The sequence below is a fragment of the Cetorhinus maximus genome, chromosome 17, assembly GCF_964194155.1.
Source record: "Cetorhinus maximus chromosome 17, sCetMax3.hap1.1, whole genome shotgun sequence".
Taxonomy (NCBI): Eukaryota; Metazoa; Chordata; class Chondrichthyes; order Lamniformes; family Cetorhinidae; genus Cetorhinus; species Cetorhinus maximus.
Window position 1 is genome coordinate 27,944,469 of NC_135895.1, and position 24,697 is coordinate 27,969,165.

General features: G+C 42.3%; 1 protein-coding gene across 9 annotated transcripts in view; it reads left to right on the top strand.

Moving 5' to 3' along the window:
- The window catches only part of LOC144692265 (receptor-type tyrosine-protein phosphatase F-like), a 496,732-nt gene that overhangs the window by 325,828 nt on the left and 146,207 nt on the right, over window positions 1-24,697 (top strand). For all 9 annotated transcript variants that reach the window (XM_078560868.1, XM_078560866.1, XM_078560873.1 and 6 more), the window contains 4 exons: window positions 665-798; window positions 2,356-2,500; window positions 5,684-5,989; window positions 18,394-18,587. In XM_078560868.1, coding sequence (XP_078416994.1) covers window positions 665-798; window positions 2,356-2,500; window positions 5,684-5,989; window positions 18,394-18,587 — 779 coding nt within the window. The remainder of the gene's footprint in view (window positions 1-664; window positions 799-2,355; window positions 2,501-5,683; window positions 5,990-18,393; window positions 18,588-24,697) is intronic.

The window sequence follows — 24,697 nt, forward strand, 5'->3', positions numbered from 1 at the left end:
TAATTGCCTTCATGGTCTTGGAGGAATAAAAACCTGGGGTCCCACTTTTTATCTTTATCCAATAGTTGCTGGAAAGTTTATGTTTGGATGTTGGCTGAGGATAGGATTGGACTCAACTGTGATGTCACCATCATAAAATAGTCTGCCAGTACTTTCTATCTAGTCGGAGACATGGATTACGTCAGCTCAAACATGAAAAACAGCCTCTTGGGTGACCTTATTCCAGTGTAAGGAAAATTAGAACACTGGAAAGTAGAAGAGAAAATGAGAAAGGAGTTTATTTTTAGAATATTTCCTTGAACACCTGTTCACGTACAGTTTCTTCATTGTATTTTATCAACAGGCAATAATTTTGTGTTCCTCCATCAATTCTAAGCTAGTAATGGTAACTGTTACGCGCAGGTTAAAAAAAAAAATTTTGTTGGAAGTAGCAATTGATAAAATGGAGGATTTATTTTATCCTTGAAGTTTATGGACTAGAGCTAGACCGTTCTGATGGACTACTTTAGAATTGCCACCAGGAAAACTATCTGAGAAGAATGAAGTTTGTATTCTCAGATCTTAAATAGGAAAGGGCTTTATTGAGTTTATACTAAAAAGGTTAAATATAGGATTGTTCCCTTCAGCGTAACAACTGTTTACTCTGGATTCCTTCCTTCACCAGTTCCAGCTCAACCAGCTGAGTTCCAAGCTGAAGCAGAGTCTGATACCAGCATTGCACTCTCCTGGGTGTTACGTCAGCAAGAGAAAGTTACCAAGTATGAACTAATATATTCTGAGGACATCGATAGCAAAGAGGTATGTTGGAGTCAAAATCTATGGGGGAATGAATCATAAGGGGCATGCAAGACTCCTACTGAGTTAGTCAGTGACAGAGGTATGAATGATTCCTGTATTGTCCTGTACAAGTTCAGTATAATTTAGAGATGAAAGTTCTTTGAACTAAAGATTAGAGGTGGGGTAGTTTGAACAACGATTTTCTCACCCAGGGTGGCAAATTGTGTCACCCTCAATAGTGTCCAATAATCTAATCCAGCACTGATAGAGGTTTGAATGTGATAAACTTCTGAAGGAAAATGTGACAGGAATTTAATGTGGTTTTAAATAAAAGCTTTGCAAGCTCACTGAATTTAGGAAAGTCATAAGGATTGGAAAATAATGAATGTTACTTTGTTATTTTAAGAAGGTCAAGAGCAATGGGCCCAGATCTTCCAGTCTCTGGATTGTCAGAGACTGATGTACAACCCAAGATGCGCATCGGGACCCTGTGGAAGTCCCAACACGCTGACCTCCGTGGGAATTGCCTGGGAAGTTTGAACTTCTAATGGGCAATTCCCATGCTCCCTGGAACCCGCTGTGAAAATCTCTGACTCTTGACTACAGGACTGACCCGCAAATCACTCACACTGACCCCCCGACCAACCCGATCTGACTATCCCTCCCGGCCCAACACTGCTACCCCTTAACCCACCTACCACCTCACCCACCTTACCCATTCACTAGCATTCACACTGGACATTTAAACTTATCATACAACAACTAGTGCCATAAAAACAGGGTGTGTCTTGTCCTCCCCCAATGATACAGTGCTGCAGTGGAGTTCCCTGATGGATGCTGCATTCTCAATTTCTGGAGAAGCCGGGCTCGGAAGACCCGGCAAGAAATGTGGAGCAATGTCGAGGTGTGGAAACGTTCGAGCGGAGCAGTAATCCAATGATAACTGCCACTTCGCAGAAAACCTGGGCCATGAAATTTAACCAGTTGTAGAGAGTGCCTTGAAATGCTTAAAGATTCTACTATGTAACACTTGGAAGGCATACATTCTTAAAAGACCACAAAATTCAGTAAAGGGTGATCACTCTTTACTAACTGGATTTTTCCTTTAACGTGATAATGGTGTGCTAAACAAAGCAAATAGAATTGGTATGCACTTAAATTTTGAGAAAATCTTTGACAGTTTTCCATCTTGGTGATTAATACCTCAAGGATGAAGCCATGAAATGGGAGGTTAAGCATTGCATCGGGTAAATAATCATTTAAAAGGAGAAAATGAAAGACAGACTTAGAAACTTTTATTCCCACTAAATTTAGCATTTATTATCTGTTTTTCCTAGATTTAAAAAATTAAATTAGGTGTCATGTAATTTATATACTTTCAGCTCAACTCACTACAGAAATTGTACAAAAGCATTATCCAAGTAATCCAAATCCACCCCGCAGATTAAGTACATGTAAGAATTTGTTAAACTATCACTCTAATTGCCCTTTGGCATGTGCAACATAGGGTTCCAGCTAGAAGCAATAGATCAAGTAATGTTTTCAAAACTCATTTTATTTTCATTGCATTATTTACAGGAACAAGTGATCTTTGACCCTAAATCTTCATACACAGTGGAAGGCCTGAAGCCAGACAAAACATACTACTTCCGTTTGGCCGCGCGTTCAGAGTACGGTTTAGGAGCATACACACAAAGAATTTCTGCAACAACCATGCAATCCAGTAAGTGTTTAAATCTCTATCATGGTTTGTGCCAGTTGCAAGTTTAGGGAATGCAATGAATAGTATTGGTAAACCACTGGCATTTAATAGTACTGCTCAATTTGTTTATTTCACAGAATTTCATTCTTGGCGTCTAAGGGACCACTCATTAATAGTTGTATAATTATTCCATTAGAATCAATTAATTCCATCTCAAAAATTAAATCAACATAAATGACAGTATTTAATTAAATATTGCATCAAAAATAGAAAAATAGGTACAATGCTACAATATAGCGAATGCACTTTAATGACATTCTAAAACACATTGAAACCTAAGATTGTTCAATAAATGTAACACATTCCAAGCCAACTATTTTTGATGTCCATAACATTCAGATTTGTCATTTAAGTTTGGCTTATATATATATATATATTTCTTTTGTATGACTGTTGCTGGTGAGCCATTAACAATTGTGTAACTTTTGTATAGATGGAGTTACCTTTTCATGTTGAATGGTTGCCTTGGCAATGTCATTAGCATTCACAAGCTATACTAACAATAATTTTCTTAAGTTCTGTATTTGAATTTAGATGAATAGGAAATAAAGCAAAGCGACATGAGGAAAAACTTTTTTTAAACCCAACAATCTGGAATGCAGTGCCTGAAAGGATAGTGGAACCAGATGTAATCATGGCTTTCAAAATCCAAAGAGCACCAGGCAAACGAGGGGCCCATGCGCTGTTGGCAAAATTCCAATACATTGCCAGAACACTGGACCGTTGCCCTATTAAGTACTTTAATTGGCTACTTACCACTGCCAGGACGGAGCATGTCAGGGAGCTGGCCTAACGCACTGTGTTCCAACTTGCTACGCCCTTCAACTCCAAAGCCACTCAACAGGGCTGAGAAAATTCGGCTTTTGAGTCCCCTACACCATCATCATCTCCCTATCTGTTCACACCCTACCACACACTCGACTCCATCACTGTGCCTAGCTCTTACCCTTAACCCCAACCTTTTTCTCCAATCTTGTTTTTCACAGAGGCAGGTGACCATAGGATTTCTATGCTCCTTTCGTATCTGTTTCATCAACAAAGGCTTGTGTGTTTCCTTTTATTTTGGTTAAACCTTATTTTGGACTGCAAATATTTCAGAGGAGAAAAAAAAACTATTGAAAATGGTTCAGAAAGCATTTTGAGTGAATTTTGGAAATCCGGTGCCCAGATTGCTCAATCAGAATGATGGGGTTCTGATGCCATTTTCCATTATAAATGTAGATATGGAAATTTATAATGATAAAGGTCGACTCAAAAAGTACAATTTAAAAACATGACAACAGGAAGTTATATTACACAGGTGCATTCTGATTTTTGGAGTTTGAGATGTTTTAAAATTTTCTTTTCCCCAGTCATTTTTATTAAAATATTATTGAAAATTCTAAAGGTTTGCTCTCTGACTCGAGGTTTCTCCAAGCCTCTGTTCTTTCTACAGTTGTGCTACTTCTCTAAATCTGCGGTTTCTTCAACTAGTCATCAAGCTACATCTGTTGCTTTTCCTTAATAAAAAGATCCTTCATTCCTCTTGCAATAAAATTGTTGAATCAATGCATTTGTTCTCCCTTGTGACCCTACAAGTTTCTTACAAGTCCAACAACCCTGTATTTTGCTTTTGGCTCTAGCCACAATCCTCCAAATATTTCTATCATGAGACATCCTATAATCTCTAAGACAAATCTCAAGTCTCATCCATTGCTGAAGGGATCTTTAAATGCTCTGTTTCCTTTTCATGACTCTTTGCTGCCTATAAAGGCCACATCTTTACAAGACTTAAATGTTGCTCATTTATTTAGGGACACTCACAGGAGATGATCTGGGCAGGAAGCACTCCTACTGCGAGCTCCATAACCCAGCAAACACTGAATCAAAACAAGGTTTTTGGAACTGTATGATTTATCCTTAGAGCTACTGAAGAAGCTTACGGCTTTATTTCCCTATTAGTATCCCATTATCTATTTGTCATTGCTTCTTTTTTGCCTCAACCTATAAACCTTCAAATATATCTTGCACATTCTTTCTGCCTGTGTTGCACCCTTGCAAGGTTGAAATCAAAACTGTTGGCTCCTAATTTAATGCATTAGTTTTCACGAAAAAAACCTCCTTGCCTCCCTCAGTCTCTCATTCCCCCTATGGTTCTGCAGACTTTGCAAAGCCAAGTTTGCATCATCTAAGCACTTATTTCTTCTTTTATCTGGTTTTCTCTCATTTCACAATCTTTTCAAAGTTTTCTGCTGAAGGCCTTGACTTTTCAGCCAAATTTATCAATTTAAAGAAATGATCAAATTGCTTTTCCTGTAGGATAATGGAAGGCAATGAACAGTGGGGATTGCTGTCACCTAAAGCTGAGTTATAAACCATGCTTCAATATCTAGCTGTCGTCAGTGAGAAGCTGGCATTTCTAATTTTGAGACCAGCCACCTTGTGATAATTAAAAATTTACATATGTCTTGGGGATAAATCTATTATCGTGTCTTAGCCTGGAATATACCTTTAAGATGGTGAATGGTGCAAACTAAAATGCTAACAACCCAGATCTAGTGGTATAATCACGTACATGTAGAGATTATGTAGTTTGCTTGGTTCACAAGACCACCCCAAGTTCTGATAGCAGCAGTATTAATAATATACTATTACAATGGAATACCACAAAATTGTTGCTTTGCTGTAGTCCAGACTCAACTTTTGGAAGATACTATCTATATGGACCAATTGAAGAATATTATCCCACTTTTTTTTATCATTATGGCTAGGCTTATTGGCCTTGTTTAAAATGTGACTAATTGTATTATAAGTACATAGGCGCCACAAATGTTCTGTAATAAATGTGCTGAATCATGCTATTTCAGCTGTAAATAAAGTTCAGAATAATTAATGATCATTCTATACAATTTAAGGTAGGTACTTTGCATGAATGTTCAACATTTATTTTTGTATTCTTTATCCTACCATAATTTTATTTTACTATATTTATGCATGACTGAATGTTAACATTTAGTGAGTTTAAACATTTTTAAAAGTTTGGATTGTGTTTTAATTTCTTTTGTTGTCAGCATGCATTTTTCTGTTCTAGTATGTATTTTCAGGTTAGTCTTTTGGCATCTTATTTCATTCATTACCCTTCATACCCCTCCATTTATCCACTAGCCCCCTCCGCCCCACCTCAAGATGTCCATGGATTCTCCATCAGCTCTACCAGCATTCGGGTAAGTTGGCATCCACCGCCAGCAAACAGTCGCAATGGCGTCATTACCAAATACTCCATTATGTATCAGGCGGTGGATAGTGAGGACAACATGAAGCATGTTTTGGACAACATTGAGGCAGACGCAACCAGCTCACTAATTGAGGACCTAGAGAAGTGGACTGAATATCGGGTGTGGGTCAGGGCTCACACCAACGTTGGGCCGGGTCCGAAGAGCACACCTGTGAATATCCGTACGGATGAGGACGGTAGGTCATTTGAAAACAAAGTTAAATGTGTTTTAACATTGTGGTACCCCTTTCACCAACTCCTCAAAAGACAGAAACTTTACAAAACATTTCAAAGACAAGATTGAAATTCAGATAGAAAGCTGCTATTATTTCTGTAATCGTTTGTTTTATTGTAAAAGTTTTTTTTTCCTCATGCAACAAAGGACCTAAGAATACTTGCAGTCCACAATAAATATTTCATTTCAGGTGTCCTCATGCAAATTATATTCAAATCTATTCTGTGTAATTAGTAACCAGCCTATTAGCAAAGGGGTACCACAGCTTCTTACATAGAAATTACAGCAATTACGCCTTTAATTGTTTAAGAAATATATTTCTATGTTCTTTCATACATATATATAAGTATATATGTATGAATGAATCTCACTCACAAAAATGAGAAACACAATGTCATCAGCGGCATCACGTAAAAACTAAATACTCCCATCAACTGTTGCTGATTCATTTTCAATTGGAAGTGATGAGGTTAATAGCTGAACCAGAAATCTTGTTCACAGCTTTGTGCTTGATGTCTGATTTATCCAAGTTGGCATACCTGAATATCAAGTTAAATCTAGTGCTGTTTCAAAATTCCTCTGAGAATTGTGGTATCCAGAGCTCTTGAATGTTTAATTACCACTATCTACTTTAACTTTTTCTTATCGAATAAAGAAACTGAAAAGGCACTGCAGTCTATCTGTTCCTGAAAACTAATATCCCTCAATCATCCATTTTCTTCAATAACTATCCAATTCTTCCTTGAACTTCTCTGCACTGTTTGCCTCCCTAGCCAGTACATTTCAGATGATCATCACCTTCTGTATCAAGTAGCTAAACGTTTCTATATCTTCCACTCATAAGCTTCCGAATATATCACTTGGTTGTAGAGTTTGTGACAACTTCTAACACTTATTAGGGTTTGCTTCATTTATCTCCTCAATTATCTTGAATGCTTGAATAATGACGCCTTTGAGCTTTCTCTTCCCCAGAGTAATCAACTTGAGGCTCTTCAACTTCCTGAGATTGGCCTCAATTTTAGTGACAAAAAAGACCATGAGTTCCTCGTTCGTGTTGTTGGTGATGATGGAGGAGTAACTGGAATGAGATTTTAGGAGATGGTTAATAATGGAAAAAAGAAGCTAGTGTTATCTTTGCATTCCAGAAAAACGCTGGAGTGGTGAGAAATTTTGACAGAGGAGAGCAGAGCTCAATAGTGTTTGAGGAGCAGTTAAACTAGTTATGTCTTAAATGTTCAAACCTACATCCCTGGGACATAAGGGAGCAAAGATGGAGGCCATACGAATGGGCATGATCAGGATAGGAGAGAGTAAGGGAGCAAGGGCATCAAAGGTGGAGATATATTGAGCAAATCGGTAGCTGCAGAAGTATTGTGGCTTGCGGAAGACCAAAGTTAAGACTGTTGGGAGTTTCAAAGTGCCATTGTAAGTGACTTTTGGGACTCTTATTTCTGGAGCAAATATAGAATTGAAAGGGAGATGTGAGTGGTGGGGGATATAAGAACATGGATCAAAAATGGCGTTGCCTGTGATTAAAGAAATGAGCAGACCATTTCATATGGAGGGGGAAGTCATGGGAGGACAGGTAGACTGTGAATTCAGAGGAAAGAGATGGAGATGGAAATCACTATAGATGGGAAGCCATTTGGTCCAGAGGCAAAGTGCAGAAAGCAGTAAAGGTGTCTTGGTGAGAAGCTTGACATGGAGCTTGGGTAGGCTGTAGAGTACGAGGATTTTGTGAGTTGTGCAAAAGAGAAGGTGATGGGGAAGTAGGAGGACAGACCAAAATGAGAACTGAGAGTAAAGGCTACACGCCACTGAGGCAGTTTGGGCAGTGCAGGTAGTAGAAGGTATAATCAGGTGGAGAGGCTGGAGAAAGCAGGGAGGTGTCATAACCCATAAGCCAAGTTTGCATCAAGGACATGTCGTTTACAATGCAATTAAGTTGTGAATAGCAACGGCCTTGATGGCAAATGAACAGTTATCCTGGAGGGAGATGCAGATGCAGTTTGTTGGCCTGCCAACCGACTCTATGGAGTCAGCAATGGGACGGGCCAGAGGGAAGGGAAGGAGGATTAGACCTCAGCAGGCACACTGAGTGGGAAGATAAGCAAGAGAATAGGGTGGTTCAGTTGGGCCTCATAAGCAGACCTTTCAGAGAACGCAGAGAGGGCCACATTAGGAAGCGGTGGGCTTACTCGGGAGGGAATAAACAGGAGAGTAGAGTAGCAAGATAAGGAACGGTTGGGGTTTGGATTTGCCAGACTTGGGTTTGTGGGAGTGGTTTGTGTAGGGAAAAGCTGGGGGAAAAAGTAACCAAGAGGGAAATAATGAAAGGAGACTGGGTAGCCAGAAGGTTAAGAAACTGGAAAGAAGTGTCCAGCAATGGTAAAAATGAAAAAGGGAAATATAAAACTGGTAAAGATTAGGCTCAGTATGTCTTGGTTGTAAGCAGAGAATAGGGATGAAGCAATAAATGAGTCAGAATTTAAATTCAGAGGTCACCTGGTGAGACGAAATGAATTTTTGGATAGAACCGGCTTGAAGCACTGATGCAGAGGATCAACAACAAGTAAGGGTGAGTGAGCCCAGGAACTGCTTGAAGTGAGAATATCAGTATACTGGTCAAAGTATTTCTGTGAAAAATTGAGTTTCGAGGAAGTGTGGAGCATTATCCATGAGCTGGCATAGGTTAATGCAGGAATCCAGCAGAGTTGAGGAGCCTTGGTGAGGTGAAATTAAATCAGATAAAGTGGGAATCAGGCAGAAAAAGTGCAAAGATTCTTCGGTAGCAGTAGAGCAGAATCCCCACAACAGGACGGGATCCAGCAGAAACGGATCAAAGATGGTTCAACATAAAGTACAAACTTCCTGGCAGAGGAATTTATCTTATGTTGACCCTCAAAACAAATTAACAGAACCTTCTCTGGTCTTCAACACTAGACCAATTAAAATTAACAAAACATTGCACAACAGAAGATCACCTGTGAACAGTCCCTCTTGAGCTCATGGTGTCTTAAACTTACATTTGCGAGTGCTACTTCTTGGCGCTCCCCCCTCACTGGCACCGAAGGCAGCCTGCTGGTTCTGGTGTCTTGATGAACTTGGTGGTCGTCCTCTGGCCAGTGGAGCCTGTGCTGACCCTGCCTGGGATGGAGCAGTCAGTGCCACAGCTGGCTTCTCCCTAGTCGCCGCAGCCTCATTGGATGCCATAGTCACAGAAGGGCTGTCATCCAGAGCACCCTGAGAGGAGCCCGCAGGGACGACAAACAGCATGTGTGCCAATGTGAGGTCGCTCTGGACCTCCCTGCTCACCATTGATGGACGGGCACCTAGCTGGGATACTGGGTGCCTCATCCATCTCCCACCTGGATACTGACCACTTGAGCTCAGTGCCTGTGTGAGGGCTGTCTGAGCGCAACCCCACAAGCTCCTGATTCTGTTCCTGGAGCTGCCTCTCCATGAGAGTCGCCACTCTGTCAATGGAGGAGGCATTGCGCTCGGCCATGAGGGTCACTGCAGTGCTCATGCTTCACATGGACTCCTGCATAACGGAGACCAGGGCATGCATACCCTCATGGATTTCCACCAGATCCCCCCGGATACCTCGCTGGACATCCAGCATCTGCTGCCTAATGGACGACTCTAGAGGCTCATCATCTGCCTTCAACTCAGCATTGTCCTGGTCTCCAGCAGTCCTCCAACTGCCGGCGCCCTGGGCAGTCTCTGCCTCCGCCTGAACCTCAAGCGAGTGTGAAGTGCCCTCACTGCTGTGCACTCTAACTGGAGATCTAATTCCCACCGAGTGCTGGTGCCTGGTTCAGAGATCGGGTGTGGCGTAAGTGCTTCTGGAGCCTGGCGGACCTTTGGTGTCAGGGGTGGGTCTTTGGGGTCCTGCGATTGGGTTCGTGGTGGCAAACCTAAGGGAGAATAACAACATGTCATTAGTTTAAGTCATCACACTGTCATTGTGTATGCCAGGCACCCTGGTAAGACTGTGAAGATCTGCATCATGGTGCCACCCTCTTTCATTGATCAATGGGGAATGCAGTTTCAAGGCTCCCATTAGTGATGAGACTACACAGGAATGTTTGCAGCATTTGAAACTCTCACTTCTGTGCATTGCACTCTTACTTTCGCCTGATACCCCAGCCTCTCTGCGGCTGGTTGACTGAAGTGCATGGCGCCTCTCCAGGCCCAAGGCATCCTGTTCATATCTGGAAAGGGTTAGGCGGTTAGCTGGGCGTCCACTGGTCCGTGACCTTTCATTGTTGTTATGGGCGGTCTTCTCCTGAAAGGACAGAGGGGCATAGATTAGTCCACACTCTACCTGCAGCGCCATTGCAGCCTGTCCATCATTGCAGGAATGCCTTGCAGAGCACATCGAGTCATGGCCCTCGAGGCACAAGGCACTCAGTCCAAGCAGCCAGGGATCACCCCCTTGGCCAGCTCCAGCATCATTGACAATTGAGCTTCACGGGGGAGCGGCCAGACTTTAACACTTCACCACACTGATCAATGCTGACACGGTACTCACTCTTCCTGAGCGCAGCAGGTCATTAAACCTCTTGCACCACTGGACTCAGGTGTGCATCATGGCTGCTGACCAGCACTGCCACCTCCTCCCAAGCTCTTTTCGTTAGGTGCGGTGGCCTCCTCATTTCATCCCAAGGGACAAGGGGGTGTCCCTTCTGGCAGCCACCTCCTTCAGGAGGGCCATGAGGCACTCATCCAAAAATCGGGGTGGGGGGGTCTCTGAGTGTCCAACCGACCTGCCCTCCTGCCTGGCGCCTGCAGCCGCATTACACTCCATAATTTATACTCGCCTGCTCACAACACTGGAGTTCTCCTCGTCGCCGGCAGTCTTCCTAGGCCTGACTCTGCTGTTTTTAAACTGGCTGCCAGGTTGCCATTGGGCCCGGTGGCTGACAGGCGCCCCCCCCACCACCCGCCATTTGCCGACCAGTGAAGAGCCGCGTTTCACGCTGGCATGAAATCACGGTTGGGGGCCAATTGCAGGCGGCAGACCGTTCCCTGGCCTCTTCCAGGCCCACCCGCCTGATGACCTCAAAATTTTGTCCACTGTTTCGCAGACAAAGTTTGAGATCCCAGGCACTTACTAAGAGGAGAAAGCCACAAGATTCCAAGGTTTTTAAACAAACAAAATAAACTTTACTATGCAAAAACTGAAAAGCAAAGCAATTTACATTAGCTATTTCGTATTCTAACGTTCAAAATTAACATGAGGTAAATATAAATTAACAGGCAAACTGTGGTCGAACAGACCACACTGCATATTAAATGGCAGATGTAACCAAGGCACCCACTCAGATGTCTGTGTCCTCTGTGAGTTGCACAATCTCGCTCACAAGGGATTTCAAGCCTTCACTTTCAAAGCTCTAGTCTTTGAACCCCCTCAAAAGTTGCTTCGACTCATTGTCTCAACAACTGCTCACCTCTTGATAATTTAATCCCTTCTCCTGAGAGTACATTCCACTGACTTCCCGAGGCTATAGTCCAGCACTAAGTCATGGCCACAACTCCAGCTCTTCAGCCATGCTGAGCAGAACACTGCTCCAAAAGATTACCTTTGCCCCAACAGTCCGGCACGGAATCACTGACCTTCCGCTGCCTTTTCAGCTCTTCCTGGCTTCTCCCGAGCCCTCACTACCTGGAGCCAACTAAAAGCAGCAGTTTTGCTGCCTGGAGCCTATTTTCTTTGCTTCTCTCCCCAGTAGTTTCTCTTCTCAGTGGTTCCTACCGGTAATCCTTCCCGCTGGACACTCTCCCTGGGTCTTTTCTCTCGGTCTCAGGACTCCCTGTGTTTTGATGGAAAAGCTGGGTCGCATGATCGTTGTTTTCGCAATACGCAGGCATAATCCCGATGTCCCGGATGGCCAAGCCTTTTAACAAAAAAACAGGAGTAGAACAGAGCATGCACGGCCTTTCACCCTGCAGCACTCCGCTCATGCCTGGAACTCTTGGGCTTGCTGGGAAATGGAGTCCTCAGCCTCTGCCAGGAAATCCTGGAGAAGTCATATTGGACTCAAACTGTTAACTCTGTGTCTCTCTTCATAGATGCTGCCAGACTGCTGAGTTTTTCCATCACATTTTGTTTTTATTTAAGCGTTACGGAGTCCAGTTTTACATAGCACTGCTTCTATAGCGTACCAAACTCTGAGAATTTGGTTACGTGTTGACTCTTTTTCTAAAATTTAGTTAAATGGTAAGTGCAAAACTTAACTTTAACATTGACTTCTAGTTTCTTTCACAATGTTTGTCTATGGTTAAGAAAATCTGCTTCCTAGTGGCTAATTGCAGTTAGCTCATGAGGTGGCTAGTTAAAACTGGTAATTACTGTCACCAGGAGCTGACTCAGGTCTTTGAATTTTTCCTGGGAAATACAGGAGGCTTTTTCTAATGCATGGAGATCAGTTCTACTATGTGCTGCTTCTACAAAGTAATAAACTTAGGGAATTTGGCGAGTGAGGAAGAGGTATTGTTGTGGTATTTCAAAAGAAAAATGAGTGGTCCAAGAGAGGGAGCTGGAGACAGGAGGACTTGAGAGCTGAGGTCCAGAGGTATTAATTAAAATTCATAATTTAAACAAGTTACTAACTAGATTCTATAAGAGGGAATAAAGAGCTTTTTTTAGATTAAGGATGGGGAACAATAACTATTGCTTTAATTCCTGCACCATGTAGAAATTTCAGGATACTTCCATGTGCCTTGCGGACCATGTGTTTAGGGAGTGTCTCCAGCTGCTTGAGCTCGAGCTCCAGATTTCTAAGAGGGATTACAAGGAACACAAAGGCAGGTTTAGAATGCATGTATGTAAATACGCAAGGTTAGGTGAGCTACAAGCGCAAGTAGTCATGTCGAAATAAGATGTAGTGGTAATAATGCAAACATGGCTTAAAAATGTTGAGGACTCGGTGCTTAGAATTCACTGATATAAAGTGTCCAGAGAAGGTAGAGAAGGGAAAAATGGAGTTGGGGTGGCAGCACTGATTAAGGAAGGCATTGTAGTGTTGAAAACAGAGAATGTCCCTGAAGAGGCAAGGACAAAATTTGGTTAAAGTTGAGAAGCAAAAAGGGTGTAATCATACCCCTGAGGGCATTCTATAGGCCTCCAAATAGTGAGAGAGAGAAGCAAATCTGCAGGGAAATCACAGATGTGTGTAACTATAAAGTGATGATATTGGAGCACTTTCATTAGTGAATATCAATTGGGATAATGTTGGGCAGAATTTTACATTCTCCTGCTGACAGGTTTGCAGACATAGGGGGAAGCAGTAGTGACCTGAAAATTCCCCTGGCCTTCCCACCGGCCTCCCATAATTCTACAGCGGTACGGGCGGGGCCTAGACTAGCTTGCCCACCTTTGCCCCAATTGAGGCCCTTAAATGACCAGTTAATGACCACCTAAGGGCTGTTTCCTGCCCAGCCTCAATTTTCAAGCTGGCAGGAGGAATTCGGGAGCAGAGGGGAAGCCCAAAAGTGATCCTTTTTGGGTGGAAAATGGGGGTGGGCAACTTCATCAGTGGCCTCCTGTCAACATCCAGCAACTTCCCCATTGGCAACAAAATCTGCCTCCATGGATGCTTGGTCCCCCACTGATCTCTCCACCAACACCCCCACCTCTCTCTGCCCTGAGACCCCCACACTTACCTGGTCCTGGACTCCGGGACTTAGACTCTGGGGACTGTTTCTTAGAGTCCCAGTCATGCTCACTGCAGTTTCTGGCACTGCTAGGACGAGAGAGCTGCTGGCCAACCCGATTAGCTGGCAGCTGTCTGAATTGGAGCTTCATCCCAAGTGAGGGGCAGAAGCCACATCTCCAGTCAATTAATACTCCTTGGAGTGTTAGATGGCTGAGGGACAGCCAATATTGAAATGTGTTCTCCACTGGTAAACCCTGCCATCTGAAAATTCCTGGCCTTAGAGTAAAGGGTAAGGGGGGAAGAAATTTCTGAACTGTGTTCAGGAGAACTTCCTTGACTAGTATGTTTTTGGTCCACCTAGGAAGGAGGCACTGGAAGAGGTTTGAATTAAATTCAGGAGAGCCAGCACAGATCTGTAAAAAAGAAGTTTGTGTTTGACTAATCAAAATTTTCTTGATGAAATAATGGGGAAGGTGGATGAAGGAGATGCAGTGGATGTTGTTTATGTGGATTTTAAGAAAGTTTGACAAAGTACCACATAAAAGGCTGATTAACAAAATTGAGGCTGATGGAATGGGAAGGTCATTGTCAACTTGGGTAAAAATTGGCATAAGAACAAAAACAGCAAGTCATGTTAAATGGCTGTTTTAAACTAGAGAATGGTAGAACATGGTGTACCCTGCCAATGGTGCCGAACTTGGAGGTGTGACAAACAGTGAGGATGATACCAGTCGCCTGCAGCATGACAGAGAGAGGCTAACAGAATGAGCGGACAAGTGGCATTTGGAACTGAATGCAGAGAAGTGTGTGGTGATATGTTCTGGCAGAAGGGGTGGGGAGAGAAAATGCATACTTAATGGTGCAGTTCGAAAGAGTGTGCAAGGATAGCCGGTCTGGGGGTTCATGTGCTTGGAGCTTTGAAGTTGCATGAAGTTAGTAGTTAGATAAGCATATGTGATCTTGGGCTTCATAAATAGAGGTATTGAGTACAAAAGCAGGGAAGTTATACTGAACCTTTATAAAGCTCTGGTTAGGTCACAATTGGAGTATTGCATCCAGTTCTGGTCACCACTTTATGATGTGAAGGTCCTTGAGAAGATGCAGAGGAGATTTACCAAAATGGTTCCAGGGATAAAGGAACTTGGGTACAAGTTGGAGAAGCTGGTCTTGCTCTCCTTGGAGCAAAGGAGGTTGAAGGGACACCTGATAGAGGTGGTCAAGATTATGACAGGTTTAGATAAGGTAGAGAAAGAAGAACTGTTCCCATTAGGCAATGTACAAGGACTAGGGGTCAAATTTAATGTTTTGGGCAGGAGATATAGGGGGAGGAGATGTGAGGAAGAACTTTTTATGCACCAGGTAGTATTGAACTGGAATTCGCTGCCTAGAAGGCTGGTCAAAACAGACAATTTAATGATTTTGAAACAAAAATGTAGAGATATTTGAGGGAAATAAACTTGCAGGGCTACTGGGAGGGAGCAAGGGATTGAGACTGACTGGTTGCTCCACAGAGAGGGGGTTTGAAGTTAATGGACCAAATAGCTGCCTCCTGTCTATTTTGACTCTTTAGATATGACCTGTAGTTTTCTGGATTGTTCCTCATCCCTTGTTTAAAAAATAGTGTTATGTTGATTGCTTTTCAACCCTTGGGCACTATTCCTGAAAAATAGTGGCAACAGCAAGACTGATTTCATTAGCCACTTTCATTAACTTTTTCAGCCTGTTAATGACTGGCATACCTGATACTTCTATTTTTTTTTTTAAAGTACTTCTAACATTTCCACCATGACAGCCAGCCACCCACCCTCTCCTCCAATAAAATTCAACTTCCATGCTGGAGAGATTAATCATGGTATGCTCTCTGAACATGTGGATGCACATGTCTATTTGCTACCATTTGGCCATTTGATATGCCACCTTTAAGATCTTTCAACAGTAGCAAAAATTTTTTCACCCTGATGCATATGATATTCCTATAAATGCTTGTAAGGTTGTTTCTCCCTTACCTAATTTTCTACCCTGGCTCTTGTGACTCGTTTCTGAACCTCCTTTATCTTATTCATCTTGGTTACACCACCATGCATATATACCACCAACTACTTTTCAGGCTAAATTTGTTTCCTTCTCTCTTGTTTTTCACATCTCTGGCTGGCAGAGTTTGAAATTACCTTTTTATCTCTTGTTGACTGGAATTACTATTTTAAACTTTTACTGCTTTCCATTGGTTTAGTGAATGAATAAATTGCAATATTCGGTATTGTCATTCCTCTAAGACTACCTTCTAGATTTGCCTTAATATTCAACATTATTTCCCAGCACTTTCCATTCTGATTTCACATGGGGTGGTTTAGTACTTAGTTAAAAAAAAACTTATTTCAACCATTGCTTTGTACATGGAGAGAACAAATTATGCTCCATGTTGAAAGTTGGAACTTCATTGAAAATTGATCTATGCTAATCTTTCATATAGAATCCACCGGTGCTTCCATATACTGATTGAAACATTGAAAAAAGAAATCCTATTTCCCAATTGTTCCGTTCTGTAAGATTTTAAAAAATTCTTTCATGGGATATGAATGTCATTTGCAACACTAACATTCCTTGCCAATCCCTAATGGCCCTTGAGAAGGTGGTGGTGAGCTATATGTTAAACTCCCTACAAATTACTCGCAATCAGTTTAGGTCTCTGATAGCTGTCAATAAAAAGCAACAGTGTAAGATGACATTGCACCACTAATGTTGTACAATGCACAGAGCGGTGTCACAAAGACATATCAACTTGATTAACTTAAAATTCCAACTGTTAAGAGTAATCGTACCTGGAACCACATAACTCCCCCTTCTAATAAAAGGTTGGATGTCTTTAGATATAGAATTACCTTTCTCCTTTCCCTCCTTTTTTCTGAAAATGCATAATTTTGAGAGCAAAATTGGTGTTTAGAACTAAATTTGTGGAATTTGCAGACTCAAAGGTGAAAGTAATTTTGGGAGGTATGCGTGGCAAAATAATTGCTAATTAGTTAAGGGTTCTTCGAGTGGGTGACGGATAGATGTTTTAATTCACCACAGGTGCAAAGCGGACTTTTTTGCTGACACTGGGTAATGGGATTCTTGCACACCTAGTTTGTTAGACAACATCAGCTGCTCAGTAGCTGGTCTGTCTGAAAACTGATATCTAGCTGTTATTTTGCACAAACCGTGATCACAGCAAAACATGATGATTTTGTGTGAAACAGAAAATGCTCCTGATCTTTTTGTAGAGGCAACAACTACATGGCAATTAATGTTAACTGCCAGCTGTTTTATTCGCAGCACATCTGCATTCAAAAATTACATGCGAGAAAGAAGGGAGTTCTTTACAAAGCGTTGTAAAAAGATATTGCAGTTGCTCATCTAATAAATGCGCCATGTAGTGTAAAACAGAGTACTAAGTCTGATGCTCATAAGTCACAATAATGGGAAGCATGGGAGGAGATGGTGGTGTAGCGGTAGTGTCACTGGACTAGTAATCCAGAGGTCCAGGCAAATGGTCTAGGGACATGGGTTCAAATCCCACCATGTAGCTGGTGGAATTTAAATCCAATTAACAAAATCTAGAATTGAATGCTAGTATCAGTGGTGGTGACCATGAAGCTTTCGTTTCTTATCATAATAACCCATCTGGTTCACTAATGCTCGTTAGGGAAGGAAATTTGCTGTCCTTACCTGGTCTGGCCTATATATGACTCCAGACCCACAACAACATGAACTGCCCTCTGAAGTGGCCTAGCAAGCTACTTAGCTCAGGGGCAATTAGGGATGGGCAACAAATGCTGGCCTTGTCAGCGACGCCCACATGACATGAAAGAAAAAATAATGACAGTTGACTTTGGCCTTGTATGTCCCCAGGCTATGAAGGGGAAATTTAGCCACTCAATCACTAGCTAGTGATAACTGCTGAAAGAAAGCTTATGTGAATGTAAAGTGAGGACAACATTAGATGCAGCAATAATGGTGCACCAACATTTTCACTGACCAGAGTCACGTGGGGAATTCAACAATACATTAAATGCATGTAAATAGAAGCAGTTGCTTAGTTGTAATATTAAGCTAGAAACCTTGACTCCCTTCCCCAATCTGTTCAGTATATTCCTTGGTTAGATAACTGTGAAAAGTGGGTTATCACTTTACAGTATTTATTAAAGACAATTCAAGTCTCATCAGTGATACTATTTATCATCAATTCGTTTTCTGTCTGGAATGACTCCACAGTAGGGATTGTTTATATGGGGGAGAAGGTTAAATATAGAGCAGTGATCCAATGGGCTGAAAAAAATTGGGAACTGGGTGATGCTGTTTTTTTAACCTTTATATGAATCAAACCGAGTTGGTAGAATTAGTGTTACATTTTGTGAAAGCAGTTAGGATTTCAACATTGTCTAAATTGAGTGAATTCTTAGCAGAAAATCTTTACTTTCACCCGAAAGTGACAGTTTTTCTGTAGATGTTTTTGTTTTTCTGGTAAGAAGTTGCTCATATCTAGATTGTATGTCATTTCAGAGGAGAATCCCCTAATTGTTGTAAGTGTGATACAACAGACCAGAAGTTTGTTAAATCTTTACAGTGGGTGGTGGAAGAAGGTGCTTACTGTAAAGTATGTATGAGCTCTTAAATCAATCCTAAAATAAATTTTTGCAGGTAATAACTATACATTTTGTCATAGTGCCTAGTGCGCCACCACGGAAAGTGGAAGCGGAGTCAATGAACTCAACAACAATCAAAGTCATGTGGAAACCCCCCGTGTCGAGCAAACAGCATGGACAGATCCGTGGGTACCAGGTCACTTACGTGCGTTTGGAAAAAGGGGAGCCACAAGGACAACCAATCATTAAAGATGTGATGTTAGCAGAAGAACAGGTATGCACAGTTAGTTGTTGATAGTTGAGTTATTAAAAGTTACTGATCATGAGGGATGGAAAGAAATCACTGTATTATAATTTATATTTATGAAACATTAAATTAAAGCAAAATGGAAGACAATTTGTCTGAAATGTTGCCTCCTAAAAATATATATTATTAATATTGTTTATTCCAAAGTGCTCTGTTCATGTGTATTGATCTGTTGAGTCTGAGTTTGAAATTATGTGCTTTTCAGACAATGACTATATTAGTTGTATCTTGATGGATGTTTATTGGTACAGATCTGGTACAAAATTTTCAGTTTAATGATTATTAATAATAACATGACTTCTAAATGTTTTGCTTTATCTCCAAAAATGGTACTTCAAACATACCACATAGTTCTTTCTCTCTGCACTAATACAACTCACTGTAAGGAGAATATGAAGAATGAACAATTTACAAATCCTTTGTTATCTCCTTCACGTTTTAGAAAAATGATGTTTTCCCCCAAAAGAAAAAAGCCAGCTAAAGCCTAATGTGGGAATACAAAAAAAGCAAAATATCAACAAAGGCACAGATTCAAAACTTCTGTTTGTGTTTTTGCATGGGGCAGAGTATTATTGAAGAATTAATGTTTATATTATTTTTCTGCCAATTTCTTACAGTTCAATTCTTTTCTTTGCATATTTTTCTGAGCTGTAACTGGTAAATTATTTTGCTGGTAATAGCTGTCATTGTCTAATTTGTTTTGCTGCCAGTGAAACAAATTTCAATCAAAGTAAAGCTGATGATCAGACAAAATCGAGACTTAATTTTGAGATACTGAGTGGCCTTTGCAAGTGGCATGGAATGCTAATTAGTTAAAATAAAAAAAATACATTTTGTTACTGTTGCCACAGGACTATCTTCTTCCAGATTATCAACAGTGTTTTGATAGATTGTAGTAGATCCCATGCCATTGCTTACTATGTTTCTCTTCGCTTATTTTATTTCTTTAATTGGTTTGCGTTACTTGTCTTCCTTCCATACCAGGGGGAGGCAATGGCATGCTGGCATTGTCACGGACTAGTAATCCAGAGATGCAAGGTGATGCTCTGTGGACACGGATTCAAATCCCACCACGGCAGAAGAGGGAATTTGAATTCAATCAATATAAATTGTTGATTGTTGTAAAAACCCATCTGGTTCACTAATGCCCATTGGGGAAGGAAATTTGCCATCCTTACCTGGTCTGACCTGGCCTACATATGGCAGCAATGTGGTTGATTGTTAAATGGCCTAGCAAGCCGCTGGAAAGTCTACAAGGAATGAAATCTCCCAGTTTCCAGACACCAGAAGTAACAATGAACCTGTTGACCCTGCAGAGTTGTCCTTGCTAACATCTGGAGGCTTGTACCAAAGTTAGGAGAACTGTCCCACAGACCTGTCAAGCAACAGCCTGATATAGTCATACTCACGGAATCATACGTTACAGATAATCCCTGGCAGAGGTGGTGCAACAGTGGTATTCAGCCGGGAGGGAGTTGTCCTGGGAGTCCTCAACATCGACTCTGGAATCCATGAAGTCTCATGGCAACAGGCCAAACATGCGCAAGGAAACCTAAGCTCAGATCACATCTCCGAAAAAGAATCATATGGACTTGAAATGTTAATTCTGCTTCTCCACTGATGCTGCCAGACCTACAGAGTTTTTCCAGCATTTTCTGTTTTTATTTCAGATTTCCAGCCACTGCAGTATTTTGCTTTACTTATGGTCAAGCAAACCTCCTGATTGCCACAGACAATCCCCCAACCCCACCACCCGGGTGATGAATCAGTACTCCTCCATGTTGAACACCACTTGGAGGAAACACTGAGGTGGCGAGGAGACATAATGTACTCTGGGTGAGGGACTTCAATGTTCATCACTGAGAGCGGCTCAGTAGTACCATGACTGATCAAGCTGGCGAGTCCTAAAGGATATAGCTGCTAGACTGGGTCTGTGGCATCTGGTGAGAGAACCAACAAGAGGCAAAAATATACTTGACCTCATCGTCACCAATCTGCCTGCCACAGATGCATCTGCCCATGACAGTATCGGTAGTCCTTGTGGAGATGAAGTCCCATCTTCACATTGAGGATACCTTCCATCATGTTGTGTGGCACCGCCACCATGCTAAATGGGACAGATTTCAAATAGATCTAACAACTCAAGACTGACCATCCGTGAAGTGCTGTGGGCCATCAGCAGCAGCAGAATTGTACTCGACCATAGATTCATAGAGGTCTACAGCACAGAAAAAGGCTCTTCGGCCCATTGAGCACCAGGCCCATAGCCTTGTATGCCACAATGAATTGAGGTTTTTGATGCAATTGTAGAAATTATACTTTGGTTCTGAAATTTTTGAGCTTTGATCCCTGAAAAACTAATGTTGACTTTTCCATGAAGTGTATGAAAAATTACAATTTTTTGGCCAAAAACGGTTGGTTTACGCATGGCATGATCTTAAACATTTGTCTACGTACAACTCCTTTCCCAATGAAATCCTTGAACATGCCTTTACCAGCTCTGGACTCCAATTTTTTAGCTTCACAAGCTTCAACCTTCATAAACCCCAACTCATCTGGAACTCCATCACACACATCTAGCCAACACTCATGATCAGTCATAACCCCTATTCTGCTGACTTCCAATAATGTCCAATGGTCAGTGCAGAGATTTCAAAATCTTTAGTTTGACTCCACCATTCGACTGTAAAATCTACCAAACCTACATTTGTCTATTTACCCCGTAACACTGATCTGCTGTGTACTCCCAACTTGGTCCATCTTTAAAAGTCTTTTTGAAATCTATTCAGCAAGTTCTATGCCTTTGGCACTTCCTCTAATTTCATTCTTAATCAGATTTATCCTCCAACTGCAATCTACCTGAGACATCTTTTTATGTTAAAGGCAATATAAAAATGGAGTTCTACAGTACAAAACTCACGTGCTCCAGTCCCAGCACTAGCCAAGTCTATAAATTCAACTTTAGAAAAGAATTGCTATAAGACATTTTGAAAAAACATCCAATTACTTACCTTATCTCAGAATTACTTCATTTTATTTCAGACCACTATTTGTTGCCTCATGGCCTGGTATATCCCCTACTCTACCCCACCACCAAGCCAGGGGATCAACCCTGGTTCAATGAAGAGTACAGGAGGGCATGCCAAGAGCAGCACCAGGCATACCTAAAAATGAGCTGTCAACCTGGTGAAGCTACAACACAGGACTACTTGTGTGACAAACATGGTAAGCGGCATGCAATAGACAGAGCTAAGTGATCCCAAAACCAACGGATCAGATCTAAGCTCTGCAGTCCTGCCACGTCCAGTCACGAATGGCAGTGGACAATTAAACAACTAACTAAAGGAGTAGGCTACACAAATATCCCCATCCTCAATGGTGGGGGAGCCCAGCACATCAGTGCAATAGATAAGGCTGAAGCATTTGCAACCATCTTCAGCCAGAAATGCTGAGTGGATGATCCATCTGGGCCTCCTCCAGAGGTCCCCAGCATCACAAATGCCAGTCTTCAGCCAATTCAATTCACTCCATGTGATATTAAGAAACAGCTGAACAACTGGATACTCCAAAAGCTATAGGCCCTGACAATATTCCAACAATAGTACTGTAGAATTGTGTTCCAGAACTTTCCGCACCAGTAGCCAAGCTATTCTACTACAGCTACAACATTGGCATCTAGCCGACTATGTGGAAAATTGCCCATGTTCTGGCCATAAAAAGCAGGACAAATCCAACTGAGGCAATTACTGCACCATCAGTCTACTCTTGATCATCAGCAAAGTGATGGAAGGGGTCATCAACAGTGCTATCAAGAAGCACTTGCTTGACATCCAGGATCACTCAGCTCCTGGCCTCAGTACAGCCTTGGTTCAAACATGGACAAAAGAGCTGAACTCCAGAGGTGAGGCGAGAGTGACATCAAGGCAGCATTTGACTGAGTGTGACATCAAGGAGCTCCAGCAAAATTGGAATCAATGGGAGCCAGGGAGAAAACTCTCTGCTGGTTGGGGTCATACCTAGCGCAGAGGAAGTTGGTCATGGTTGTTGGAGATCAATCGTCTCAGGTCCTCAGGACATCACTGCAGGAGTACCTCAGGGTAGTGTCCAAGGCCCAACCATCTTCAGCTGCTTCATCAATAACTTTTCCTCCATCATAAGGTCAGAAGCAGGGATGTTCACTGATGGTTGCACAATGTTCAGCATTTGCAAATCCTCAGATGCTGAAGCAGTCCATGTCCAAATGCAGCAAGGCCTGGACAATATCTGGACTTGGGCTGACAAGTGGCAAGCAACATTTGTGCCACACAAGTGCCAGGCATTGACTATCTCCAACAAGAGAGAATTTAGCCATCACCCCATGACATTCAATGGCATTACCATTGCAGAATCCCCCACTATCAACTATCCTGGGCGTTATCATTGACCAGAAACTGAACTCAATGAGCCATATAAATACTGTGGCTACAAGAGCAGGTCAGAAGCTTGGAATCCTCCGATGAGTAACTCACCTCCTGACTCCCAAAGCCAGTCCACCATCTGCAAGGCACAAGTCAGGAGTGTGATGGAATACTCTCCACTTGCTTAATGAGCGCAGCTCCAACACTCTAAAAGAAGCTCGACACCATCCAGGACAAAGCAGTGCGCTTGATAGGCACCACATCCACAAACATTCACTCCCTCCACCAAATGCACAGTGACAGCAGTGTGTACCATCTACAAGATGCACTGCAGGAATTCACCAAGCCTCCTTAGACAGTCCCTTCCAAACCCACGACCACTTCTATCTAGAAGGACAAGGGCAGCAGATGCATGGGCACATCACCCTGCAAGTTCCGCTGCAAGCCACTCACCATTCTGACTTGGAACTATATCGCCGTTCCTTCACTGTCATTGGGTCAAAATCCTGGAACACCCTCCCTAACAGCACTGTGGGTGGGTGCCTACACCACATGGACTGCAGAGGATCAAGAAGGCAGCTTACCACCACCTTCTCAAGGGCAATTAGGAATAGGCAATAAATGCTTGCCCAGGCAGAGATACCCCCATCCCATGAATGAATAAAAAAAACTTCCATACAGTTTGTTGCATACCAAATCACGCGGGGCTTACCTATACTGCTGAAAAAGAAAATGCTTTTTTATGGAGAATACAAAAATCTTACTCTTGGTTAAATTTCACCATTATTAGCATGAAACTGACTCTTTTTCATGCTGATCAGAAGTTTACTTTCAATCCTCAGTGAGAATGGACACAATCTATAATCAATAATTTATCAGCCACTTTGACTCATCCTGAGCAATCAGATGTTACTGCCAAATTAACTCTCAATCTGTGATGACAGGAGACATAAGCATTATTGCTGAAGCATATTGGATCATTTACAATGTTGATTAATGTGTGTTTGCATACACTTCAGCCAGAATCTTCGGGTTGGCGAGTGGGGGTGGGACCCGCTCGCCGACACGTAAAACGATGAGCGGTGACGTCGGGCGTGCGTCCCGGCGTCACTGCGCGTCATTCAGATCTTGAGTTTGGTGGGTGCGCACAAGAGTCGGCTATGCGCCCGCCGAACTGTCAAAGGCCTATTAAGGTCACTTAAATAGTAATTAAACTAATTAACTGAGCTGCCCGTCCAACCTTAAGGTTGGCGAGCAGGCGAAGAGCCCAGGCAGCCTTCGCATTTTTCATGAAACCTCATCCATGGGCGGGATGAGGTTTCATGAAGGTTTTTAAAGTTTAATAAAAAAATTTTAAATAAAATTAATTGCCATGTCCCAGCTCATGTGACACTGTCACATGACAGGACTTGTCTTAAAAATTTTTTTTCTTTATTAAAATTTTCAAAAATCAAACTAATCTCCCTGAAGCAGCTCTGTGCCTCAGGGAGATTTCTGCGCGTGCGAAAGAGCACAGGCCCCGACTCAGCCTACTCCCCCTGCCTGTACAGGGAGCGCACAGCACTTCTGGGCGTATGTCACGCTGGGCGGGCCTTAATTGGCCCACCCACATAAAATGGCAGTGGGCAGCCAATCGAGGGTGGTGTTCAGCTGCGCACCTGCCCGCTCCCATCCAACCCC